Genomic DNA, 13,218 nt, shown 5'->3' with positions numbered 1-13,218 from the left:
CAAATGCAAGCAAGTAATTATTATCCAGATAATAATGCTAATGCACTTATCGTGTCGCGGAGCGCTTCCGCCGCCTCGTCGCCCGCGCAGCGCCATCGCTGTGACGATTTCTATCGAGGGTGCAGATTTGTGTTAAACATTAAATATTGTTTCAATTACATGTGTTATTTAATAGATATATGTATAATCAGACGTAATCTTAACTTAAATAACAGTTACCTACATAATTAATCTGTCAAAGTCTATACCTATAAACAACAATAATAAAGCATGTACTTACATTTCCTAGTTAGTTATCCACATATTCGGTTGCGTGAAAATAAATTTATTTCCATTATTCAACAGATACTTAATATGGTGCGTGTAAAATGCTCGTTAAAAGGTACCTACTAAATGGTGTTACTGGCTGACTTGATTTAATAAAGCACTGTCAAATCACTTTATCATAGTCGTTATATTTGTTCTGGCAACGCACACTGATTTTTCTTTGTCTGGACAACAACAACAAAATCAAATAGGTTAAAGAAGGATCTGTACTAACCTTGGAGGATTTAACGCCTAGAGTCGCCTTTAAGAGCTTACCCTTCTGTCGAAAACCTCAGCCTTCTTTCTGACATGGCTATTTGTACGTTACGTAAAAATAGCCAAACGTTTGATGAGTCCCTCCCCCGCAAAAATCGGCAGACTGTTTTGTACAGAAAATTACAGACAAGGCGTCTCCAGTTGTTAAAACTTCGATACCTATGATACGATACTGGCCTATGAAACCGATGGTCCCGGGTTCAAATCCTGGTATTGACCTGGTAGGGAATTTATTTATGTGATGAGCACGAATATTTGTTCCTGAGTCATGGGCGTTTTCTATGTATTTAAGTATTTATATATTATATCTATCGTTGTCTAACTAGGCACAACACAAGCCTTATTGAGCTTACCGTGGGACTTATTGTCCTATAACATGTATTTATTTAAATAAGCATAATTCACTCTAAATCTAAAATCATTAAACGTCAAAAAAGAACTCTTATAGCGTTACTTAGCCTTTTAAGAGTAATTTAATTATGACTTGATAATATGCAAACCAAATAGGTGCAGCAAGTTATTCGCTGTAAGCTTTGTGGGACAGGCATCCGTGCATTCTTGCATGTTATGTTCATAAATATTAATGGCGAGGGCAATATTTTTGATATAATCAGTGTGTTGTTTTATTATTTATTATAGCTTCAGATAAAATGTACTCAATGTTTAGAAAACTAATTTAATTAAACGATCACCAATAATTCATCGAAATGTTTGAGGTTATAGCTTAATCTCCGTCATACGCAATTAGCGTTCATCAAGGAAAACATCAATTTACACACCTTCTACTAGTACCGTCGATGGTCACGAAATGGCATTTAGCACCTTTTAGAAAAACTATCCCTCCCCGATGGGTCATTGTAAGTGAGAATATCTATACACACAACAGCAACAAACAGTTATACCTACGAGTAAATACTTTTAGCATTTCCTTGTTGTTTTCATTTCTTTTTTGGTCTACAAATATATGTTTATGTACTATTTAAACATTTGTAGATTGTATTAATGTTTGATACCTTTAATACCTAGTGCATAAAGTGAAAAGTAAGTATAACTCACCGAGTGAAGAACCTATTTGTGATGTCAATTTTAACATTCGGAAATTCTTTGAATGTGGACTAACAGGGCTTGTTAATAAGGACCATGAAAAATATTTTCTCAGTTGTCGTAAATAAGTAGACATTTTCGAGGCCTTATTGTAATTTTGAGTTTATAGGCAGGTTTATATTTTTTTTTAATTATGATTAACTACACATGCGTACTAGTTTGGAAATTTTATTTGTTTAGTGTTAAAAAAAGCTGTTATTTTAATGATTTATTTATTAAAATGAAATATAACAAAAAACGTGAATAGAAACCAGTACTTTTTATTTCTAATAGTTAACAAAAGGTGTACAATTTCATCGACTAAATCTATCAATTTGACATTTTTGCGACTAAAATCGAAAACGGCCTCTTAAGTTCTTATTGCGGACACCGGCTGCTACCGATATAACAACAAGTATTTCACAATTTTTTCATTAATTTAACCTCTACTTATTCACATTTCCATGTCTAATTGATTGTAGAGTGGTGACTCTTTAGTGGTATTAAAATACTAGTGATCCATGTTATATTGTAAGACATATACTTCCTTTATAATATTCCTATCATACGGCCCGATTCGAAGAATACTTAACCACTCACTTGCTTTTGGTAACTGTGGTTACCAGCTGTCACCCTTATTTTATTATCATAATAGAGGTCACTGAAAAATATGAAGCAAGTGAGTGGTTAAGACACGTTTAAGATCTTGGAAAGATCTTTAAAAGATCGATAACTAAACGACATATCAAAATTGACGTTTATTTCCGTTCTGCTGTGATCCCAGTAAGATCTATCTTCGATATTTCTCCTCCGAATCGAGCTGCTTCTGTCAATTATATGACATACAAACAATATCTAAATGAGAACTTATCTAAACCAGAGCTTACAGTTATCGTATCTCATCGGTAAACATTTGTATTTATAAGTATATTATTATAGGCGATTCATAAAATAATAATGCGGCGGTTTTATAGTAGAATAGTGAGCCGATTTTGTACAAGGTAGCCTACTTTTGAGAATAAGTTATTAGTTAATTTATTTATTTATTTTACTTAGTTAATAAAATACAAATCAGACGCACTTAACCAGGCCTTTGTCCAGACCACAGTCAAACAATAACGTCTTATCAAACGCCTCAGTAAAATAGTAGATCTGATCTGATCTTTAGTTATAACTATGTGTTTCTTTTTAGTAAAATTTATATGATGGTCCAATATCATTATTTAGGGAATATACGTATAAGAATTATAATAATTAGATACTTTACATTTAAAATTCATTGAACATGTACAATTAAAAATCTCTTTTGTAAACGAGTCAACAATGTTTCCTTATACATAAATTATTGTTGTTAAATGTTATCGCGTTATTCTACTTGATCCACTAGTTTACCTTTTATTTTGGGGTAATCAGAATTCTGAGTTTAGGATGGCATTGCGGTGAACACATGCAGTACAAAATGTTTTCCTAGAAAGGGCCTGGCCGAGACACGCGGCGAGGTGCGAAGTGGTCGGTCAATAAGGTCGCTCGGGCATTAGACGGTGTGCCAGCGCGCGCACACACACCACACTTACTTACCAACAAACGATTTAATCAAACTGTTTTTTATGCCCATGTTTGCTCTATGTGTTTACAGAAATTCAGTAAATTGTTTCGTTTTGGTTCGAGCGTTAATTAAGGACTCCAAATTGAAGGGGAATTGCTTAACTAATTTTAAGCCTTTATCACTATATGGAAATTTCAAGATCAAATAGATACAGTATATTCTTTTAAACTTCCGCTTGAATACTTTGACATATTCAAAAAGTGGACAGTAATTATTTTACGACCACGAATCAAATTAAAATATATGCTGACATTGGAGGTATACAATTATGTTGATTTACGTGGATCGTAATATATTGCAAACGTGCTCTTAAGAGTCCTTATTCCTACAGACGAGCGTATTTTGTAAAATGCTTCCTTTTTCATTCAAGATTACGACGTAACTATTAGTATTTATTCAAAAACTGATAACGTACTTAAATAATCGTTTCCTAAACTAGGGGCTCCAACAGTTCAAATTTTCATTTTCTCTTTTAAACCTCTTTTTTAATGAGGTTTTTTGGGAGTCTTTTCCAAATTTTGCAGTGAGATGTGGCGTTTCGGTTCTCAATTTTGCTATAAACAAGAATCATTTGGTACATGAATGACTACAATTTGATTCAACATATCTCGTACGAGGGGCTGGAATGATTAACAATCGAAGATGCATTTGAAAAAACTGATAAAATACCTTCCGAGTTTTCTTCATTTTTTTGGCGAAAACAGGGTTTTATTATATTTTATTTCCGCAAATTGTACGCATATTTTGCTTTAAAAATAATATTATAGCAAACTGTAACTTTATGTTAACCTATAAAAAAAAAATCGTAACTATGAGACCTACATTGCCGTAAATTTATATTTTTTTAAAACACGTATAAATCACGCAGCAGCGACGCCCCGCTCGCAGTCCGCGCGGAGCGCGCTTAGAGGACGGACCTGTGCTCGATTGTCAGGCATTCGTTGCGATCGTAATCAGCTACGGAGTTCAGAGAAGTGCTTTATACTGCGATTAGAAAATCTTAATAAAAGTTCATTTTTTACAGTATGCCTAACAGACTCGCTTATTGATGGATTTTCAGTGTTACTTTTTTTTTAATACTAAGTCGGTGGCAAACAAGCATACGGCCCGCATATGTACGCCTGCAACTCCAGAGGAGTTACATGCGCGTTGCCGACCCTAACCCCCTCCCGCCCCTCGTTGAGCTCTGGCAACCTTACTCACCGGCAGGAACACAACACTATGAGTAAGGTCTAGTGTTATTTGGCTGCGATTTTCTGAAAAACGCATTTTCACTTGAAATAACGTTAGGGTTTGCATTATTATTTTTGACCCGGATGAAGTCCAAGTTCTCATGTGGAGTCAGGAGTTGGTCACCAGAACTCCTAATCTACTAATTATAATCCCATCGTGTTTGGGCTCAAAAGATTTGCCCTGACGAACACCATCGATCTAGATGAGGTCCAGGGTCTCATGATGGAGTCAGGAGTTGGTCACTAGAACTCCTAATCTACTCATTATAATTCCATCGTGTTTGGGCTCAACAGAGTTGCCCTGATGAGCACCTTCAATCTAGATGAGGTCCAGGGTCTCATGATGGAGTCAGGAGCTGGTCACCAGAACTCCTAATCTACTCATCATAACTCCATCGTGTTTGGGTTCAATAGAGTTGCCCTGACGAGCACCATCAATCTAGATGAGGTCCAGGGTCTCATGATGGAGTCAGGAGCTGGTCACCAGAACTCCTAATCTACTCATCATAACTCCATCGTGTTTGGGCTCAATAGATTTGCCCTGATGAACACCATCGATCTAGATGAGGCCCAGGGTCTCATGATGGAGTCAGGAGTTGGTCACCAGAACTCCTAAACTACTCATCATAACCTCATCGTGTTCGGGCTCAATAGATTTGCCCTGACGAGCATCATCAATCTAGATAAAGTCCAGGGTCTCATGATGGAGTCAGGAGTTGGTCACTAGAACTCCTAATCTACTCATTATAATTCCAACGTGTTTGGGCTCAAAAGATTTGCCCTGATGAGCACCATCGATCTAGATGAGGTCCAGGGTCTCATGATGGAGTCAGGAGTTGGTCACCAGAACTCCTACTCTACTCATCATAACTCCATCGTGTTTGGGCTCAATAGAGTTGCCCTGACGAGCACCTTCAATCTAGATGAGGTCCAGGGTCTCATGATGGAGTCAGGAGCTGGTCACCAGAACTCCTAATCTACTCATCATAACTCCATCGTGTTTGAGTTCAATAGAGTTGCCCTGACGAGCACCATCAATCTAGATGAGGTCCAGGGTCTCATGATGGAGTCAGGAGCTGGTTACCAGAACTCCTAATCTACTCATCATAACTCCATCGTGTTTGGGCTCAATAGATTTGCCCTGATGAACACCATCGATCTAGATGAGGCCCAGGGTCTCATGATGGAGTCAGGAGTTGGTCACTAGAACTCCTAATCTACTCATTATAATTCCATCGTGTTTGGGCTCAACAGAGTTGCCCTGATGAGCACCTTCAATCTAGATGAGGTCCAGGGTCTCATGATGGAGTCAGGAGCTGGTCACCAGAACTCCTAATCTACTCATCATAACTCCATCGTGTTTGGGTTCAATAGAGTTGCCCTGACGAGCACCATCAATCTAGATGAGGTCCAGGGTCTCATGATGGAGTCAGGAGCTGGTCACCAGAACTCCTAATCTACTCATCATAACTCCATCGTGTTTGGGCTCAATAGATTTGCCCTGATGAACACCATCGATCTAGATGAGGTCCAGGGTCTCATGATGGAGTCAGGAGTTGGTCACCAGAACTCCTAAACTACTCATCATAACCTCATCGTGTTTGGGCTCAATAGATTTGCCCTGACGAGCATCATCAATCTAGACAAAGTCCAGGGTCTCATGATGGAGTCAAGAGTTGGTCACTAGAACTCCTAATCTACTCATTATAATTCCAACGTGTTTGGGCTCAAAAGATTTGCCCTGACGAGCACCATCGATCTAGATGAGGTCCAGGGTCTCATGATGGAGTCAGGAGTTGGTCACCAGAACTCCTAATCTACTCATCATAACTCCATCGTGTATGGGCTCAATAGAGTTGCCCTGACGAGCACCATCAATCTAGATCAGGTCCAGGGTCTCATGATGGACTCAGGAGTTGATCACCAGAACTCCTAGTCTATTCATCATAACTCCATCGTGTTTGGGCTCAAAAGATTTGCCCTGACGAGTACCATCGATCTAGATTAAGTCGAGGGTCTCATGATGGACTCAGTAGTTGGTCACCAGAACTCCTAATCTATTCATCATAATGGTAATTTGATGGTGCTTGTCGGAGTAAATCTATTGAGCCCAAACACGATGGAGTTATGATAAATAGATTACGAGTTCTGGTGACCAACTCCTGACTCCATCATGAGACCCTGGACTTCATCTAGATCGATGGTACTCGTCAGGGCAAATCTTTTGAGCCCAAACACGATGGAATTATAATGAGTAGATTAGGAGTTCTAGTGACCAACTCCTGACTCCATCATGAGACCCTGATCATCATCTAGATTGATGGTGCTCGTGAGGGCAAATCTATTGAGCCCAAACACGATGGAGTTATGATGAGTAGATTAGGAATTATGGTGACCAACTCCTGACTCCATCATGAGACCCTGGACTTCATCTAGATCGATGGCAACATGCCACATGATGGCAACAACATAGTCGCCAGCAACATGCTGAGATGAGGCCATTTCGTGACACTTTACTCTCACTATGTTCTCTTTTATGTCTGTCTATTTCTGTTTGTGTGTTTATGAATAAAACAAATTCTATTTCTATTCTATTTCTATGGTACTCGTCAGGGCAAATCTTTTGAGCCCTAACACGATGGAATTATAATGAGTAGATTAAGAGTTCTAGTGACCAACTCCTGACTCCATCATGAGACCCTGAACATCATCTAGATTGATGGTGCTCGTGAGGGCAAATCTATTGAGCCCAAACACGATGGAGTTATGATGAGTAGATTAGGAATTATGGTGACCAACTCCTGACTCCATCATGAGACCCTGGACTTCATCTAGATCGATGGTACTCGTCAGGGCAAATCTTTTGAGCCCAAACACGATGGAATTATAATGAGTAGATTAGGAGTTCTGGTGACCAACTCCTGACTCCATCATGAGACCCTGGACTTCATCTAGATCGATGGTACTCGTCAGGGCAAATCTTTTGAGCCCAAACACGATGGAATTATAATGAGTAGATTAGGAGTTCTAGTGACCAACTCCTGACTCCATCATGAGACCCTGAACATCATGTAGATTGATGGTGCTCGTGAGGGCAAATCTATTGAGCCCAAACACGATGGAGTTATGATGAGTAGATTAGGAATTATGGTGACCAACTCCTGACTCCATCATGAGACCCTGGACTTCATCTAGATCGATGGTACTCGTCAGGGCAAATCTTTTGAGCCCAAACACGATGGAATTATAATGAGTAGATTAGGAGTTCTGGTGACCAACTCCTGACTCCATCATGAGACCCTGGACTTCATCTAGATCGATGGTACTCGTCAGGGCAAATCTTTTGAGCCCAAACACGATGGAATTATAATGAGTAGATTAGGAATTCTAGTGACCAACTCCTGACTCCATCATGAGACCCTGAACATCATGTAGATTGATGGTGCTCGTGAGGGCAAATCTATTGAGCCCAAACACGATGGAGTTATGATGAGTAGATTAGGAATTATGGTGACCAACTCCTGACTCCATCATGAGACCCTGGACTTCATCTAGATCGATGGTACTCGTCAGGGCAAATCTTTTGAGCCCAAACACGATGGAATTATAACGAGTAGATTAGGAGTTCTAGTGACCAACTCCTGACTCCATCATGAGACCCTGAACATCATCTAGATTGATGGTGCTCGTGAGGGCAAATCTATTGAGCCCAAACACGATGGAGTTATGATGAGTAGATTAGGAATTATGGTGACCAACTCCTGACTCCATCATGAGACCCTGGACTTCATCTAGATCGATGGTGCTCGTGAGGGCAAAGCTATTGAGCCCAAACACGATGGAGTTATGATGAGTAGATTAGGAATTATGGTGACCAACTCCTGACTCCATCATGAGACCCTGGACTTCATCTAGATCGATGGTAATCGTCAGGGCAAATCTTTTGAGCCCAAATACGATGGAATTATAATGAGTAGATTAGGAGTTCTGGTGACCAACTCCTGACTCCATTATGAGACCCTGGACTTCATTTAGATCGATGGTACTCGTCAGGGCAAATCTATTGAGCTCGAATACGATGGAATTATAATGAGTAGATTAGGAGTTCTAGTGACCTACTCCTGACTCCATCATGAGACCCTGGACTTCATCTAGATTGATGGTGCTCATCAGGGTAAATCTATTGAGCCCAAACTCGATGGAGTTATGATGAGTAGATTAGGAGTTCTGGGGAGTTCTGGTGACCAACTCCTGACTCCGTCATGAGACCCTGGACCTCATCTAGATCGATGGTGTTCGTCAGGGCATATCTTTTGAGCCCAAGCACGATGGAATTATAATGAGTAGATTAGGAGTTCTGGTGACCAACTCCTGACTCCATCATAAGAACCTGGATGGACTTCATTCGGGTCAAAAATAATAATACAAACCCTAACGTGATTTCAAATAACACTGAAACTCTATAGCACTAATGTGCGCAAACGATTGGCATCTTGACTACGCAGCATGGGTGCGTAGCCACCATGCCAATCGATACGACAACGAAACACTATCTGTCTCTCTCTCGTACTAATATGCACAAACGATTGGCATCTTGGCTGGGCAGCATGGGTGCGTAGCCAACATGCCAAACGTTTACGATACGACAAGGAAACACTATCTGTCTCTCTATCGCACTAATATGCGCAAACGATTGGCTTCTTGGCTAGGTATCATGGGTGCGTAGCTAACATGCCAATCGTTTACGATACGACAACGAAACACTACTCTCTCTCTATCGCACTAATATACGCAAACGATTGGTATTTTGGCTAGGCACTAAGCAAGTGTGTGGCCAACATGCCAATCGTTTACGATACGACAACGAAACACTATCTGTCTCTCTATCGCACTAATATACTTTATTTATACCTGCAGTCATTTAGTAACTTCTTCATTTTCCATTGGTGTGAAAGAGACAGAATAAAGAGCAAGGGTTATAGTACACTCTGTAGTCTGTACACTTAGTAGTAGTGTACATAAAAAAAAACTACTGTGCATATACAATAAAATAAAGAGTGCCCATATGATATCATATGACACTAAAATTAATGTTGCTTGAAATTATATTGAAAACTATCAAGATTATTCTAGTCTGCATTGATACGCGCATCGCGTTGCCGGCGCTCGCGTACCGAGCGCCAACGCCATCTATCGAGCGTTATTTCGTGAAATCGGAGAACGCTCCAAGGATTAAGGGCTCTTAAGGTGACGCGATATCGATTATGATGTGTCACGTTGACCCTCTACTATTCAGGCTTAAGGAAAACTATTAAAATTATACATCTGGTTGTACATTAACGCGCTCTATAAATTTATAAGTATTAGCATAGTATAGCAATACAAAATAGAATTGTATAGTAATATAGCGAAAACTGACCATACATATTTAGAGTTTATGGATAGGTACTGCTTATCTAATACGTACATCGTTTTTTACAATGGGCTCAAGTGTCGATTGCTAATTATCTCACATTATTCGGACAATTTCGTTTGTAGGCGCAAAAATCACTTCCCAGGAGTCAAATAACACGTATAAACCTATCAATCATAAAATTTTAATGATGGCAAGAGCAAAATTATATATATTTAATTATCCGTTAAATCCCTTATTACACTATGCGATACACCGTGTCTGATGGTGTAACGGAACGGTAAACTCATCCACATCTCGTGGATATCATCTGAATTAAAGTATACGGCGTCGTGTAATATCCTTATAACTTTGAAACCACTATGATACTTTAGAGCATACTAAAACATAGATTTACTTACAATTTGGCAATTTGTATCTTATCGGCGTCATTTTGTCTGCCGAAGTCGTGCCAGGGGCGCGTGCGCGGGGGCTGGACGGGCGAGTGGTGCGCGGACGGCGTTCCTCGTCCGTCCTCCGGTGGTTGCTGGCAGATCACCGTGTAGTCGAACGACTGTGCACCCAAAAAAAAAAATTAGCTCCCAACACTGAATATACCTAAAGGCTATGTATTTTCTATATCTAAAGGCTAGTTGCAATTTGATGCCGATTTTAATGAAGATATTAATACAAATGAATAACTTCTGATTAATCATTTTTTGTTACAATTAGTCACAAAAAAAAACTTAATCCATAATGTAGTGCCGATATCTATATTAGGAAATAATACATTGATTTTGAATTTTAAGATAATAATATATTACTCTAAATAGGGATATTGTTGTAGACTGTATTTTTTAAGATAAATTATTTCACACCATGCATGAAATAAATAACTAGAATATTACTGGACAAACGTAGATGATAAGTTACATTCTGACACAATGTATATTTAATAAATCGGAATGAAATATAAAGAGTATGTTGAACGTGACGCCACTCTCCAATTTCATAGCAGCTATCGTTTTGACAGTCTGAAGAAGCTGTTTTGACTTGTCAATTAAACACTTTATTTTCCAATCAAATATGTAATTTGTCGGTGAACTGAATATTCAACTCGCATTGTTTTTCTGTAAATTCTGACTTGACGATCCTTTTCAGGTGAAAATTTCCATTTATTAATTGTTGCTATCTGGATTATGATGTTATCTTTAGTCATGATTAGAATTTATTTTTTACAATCACAATATAGATTCATATAAATTGACATGAATGTAATTTGTAATGCAATCGTATGTTGTGTAATAAATAAATCTAAATCTAAATCATTGTTATGACAAATATTCAACTTAATTTCCTTGTAAAGCAAAGTCGTGCAATTGTTCACCCACTTATTGATATTTACTAAGAACAACGTTCAGATAATAAACGTCGATCAACAATTTAAAGCCCTACACTTGGTTGTTCGTTAGTTTCATGAACAAATATTGAATAGCCAACAAAATATAAAGTCAAGAAAAGGAAAAATAGAGTTATTAACCAAATTCACACCTACATAATGTATATGTTGGTGGCCGACCGTAAAGTTCCTGTGTAATGTTTTGACGGTAGTCACACAATTTAATAGGGTAGGATAGGTTCATTAGGTTGCTTTCTGAAGGGAAAACTGTCCAGAAACAGTTGTTTGATATCGTTTGTAAATTTTGTTGTTCATGTACCGGAGTTCAAGTTCTATGCTTTATATTTATATATATTAAAATGATTTCGCTAACACGACTTTTAGTTTAATAGTTATTTGAATGAATATTTTATGAGATAGTTCGATTTTATGGCGATTTTTTAATAGTACCTACATTCATGGCACTACCTACGAGTTTATTAAAAGAGATTTTAAATAAGTTTTCAAAATATTAATCAATAACAAAAAATATAGGTGTTGCTAAATAAATTACTGGTACATGTACAAGATAATATTGATAATAAACCTCAAACAGCCAACAAATATTCATCTTTCCTCAAAACCTGAACTGGATACATTTCCTCACGGAGGAGTAATTAAAACATTGACATCCTAGGATAGTTTATCAAGCAAAACTTACTTTTCTGGAAAAGAAAATATACATGCAACAACAAAAACTCATGCCAGCACTGGTGTGTGTTCTGTGTTATTTGTATACATTGTAAATACTATGCAAAGTAGTATACCTACCTAAGTATATAAAATCATATGGTTAATATCTAATACATTTGCAAGTTGATTCAACATGTACGTACGTACGGCGGATATTATAGGCATTCAAAGTAATGCTACCTATGCAATGTAATGTATACCTATCCCAAGTGACCGCAATTTGCGAAAAAGATTGTAATTTCAAATCACGTTCGCGCAATTAACTTGAGGCATTCGGATTAAAGCTCCATTTTTAGCGTTGGCGTGTTTTGGTGTTGGAGTTTCCTATCATCAAATTCCTGAATTGTAATGACACTTGGCAAGGAACGCGTTGAAGTCTTTTCCTACGATTGCCTAATTTCGTAGCAACGTAGCGCTCTCCCTTGGATACATTAGGGTGCTACGTATACGTCACATATCCAGCCAGGATTTTTAGAATAGATTCAAATGGAAATTCAAATAAAAAGGTGATTATTTATATATTTTTTACATGTTTCTCAGTTCATAGGCTGGGGATTAATAATTTTTGCCAATATTTGCCTAATAAATTATGTTAATCACTATCTTAATTAAATATTTGATTATCTCATCTATAAATTAGTGAGCAAAGTTCAAATGTTTTAAATAACTTAGATTTCCTCAAATCACACCCAGCAAATTCAGTGTAGTTAGGCTGTGTAGATAAGTATACAATATAATTACTATGTTAATATTTTCATGATGAGATAGATACCTAGGTACGAAGTCAGCGTATATTTAAATATATCTTAAATGGTTTAAATAAGAGTATAACTGTTATGGATATTTTAACTCAAGTTAATTCAAAGGGCGTGGAGGTGGGGCGTAATTAACGTCTCGCGAGTTTTCCCGTCAAACGGATATTGCTTTGATAAATAACCAATTACACGAACGGGTGTTTTGAGAGATACTCTGTTACACTAATGTTTTATGTCGAAATCTTCCGTGAATAAAGTCCAATTGGCAACTAATTTATGATAATGGTTTCTCATTAAAATTTCATTGTAAGTGTGTCATCGGCATTAAGTAGTTATCTGCTATTTGCAGGTATGACGTTATTTCAATACATTTATACATCTACTTTTTTGTTTATTTGTTTCTAGCTGTTTAGATATTTATTATGTACCTGTCAGTT

General features: G+C 37.8%; 1 protein-coding gene across 3 annotated transcripts in view; it reads right to left on the bottom strand.

The window, feature by feature from the left end:
* LOC133519016 (protein grainyhead) overlaps positions 1 to 13,218 on the bottom strand; it is a 167,132-nt gene that overhangs the window by 33,662 nt on the left and 120,252 nt on the right. For all 3 annotated transcript variants that reach the window (XM_061852866.1, XM_061852868.1, XM_061852867.1), the window contains one exon: positions 10,318 to 10,469. In XM_061852866.1, the coding sequence (XP_061708850.1) occupies positions 10,318 to 10,469 (152 nt within the window). The remainder of the gene's footprint in view (positions 1 to 10,317; positions 10,470 to 13,218) is intronic.

This window comes from Cydia pomonella, chromosome 6, assembly GCF_033807575.1.
Source record: "Cydia pomonella isolate Wapato2018A chromosome 6, ilCydPomo1, whole genome shotgun sequence".
Taxonomy (NCBI): domain Eukaryota; kingdom Metazoa; phylum Arthropoda; class Insecta; order Lepidoptera; family Tortricidae; genus Cydia; species Cydia pomonella.
Note: the sequence above shows the minus strand (reverse complement) of the source record. Positions and strands in the feature narration are given on the sequence as shown.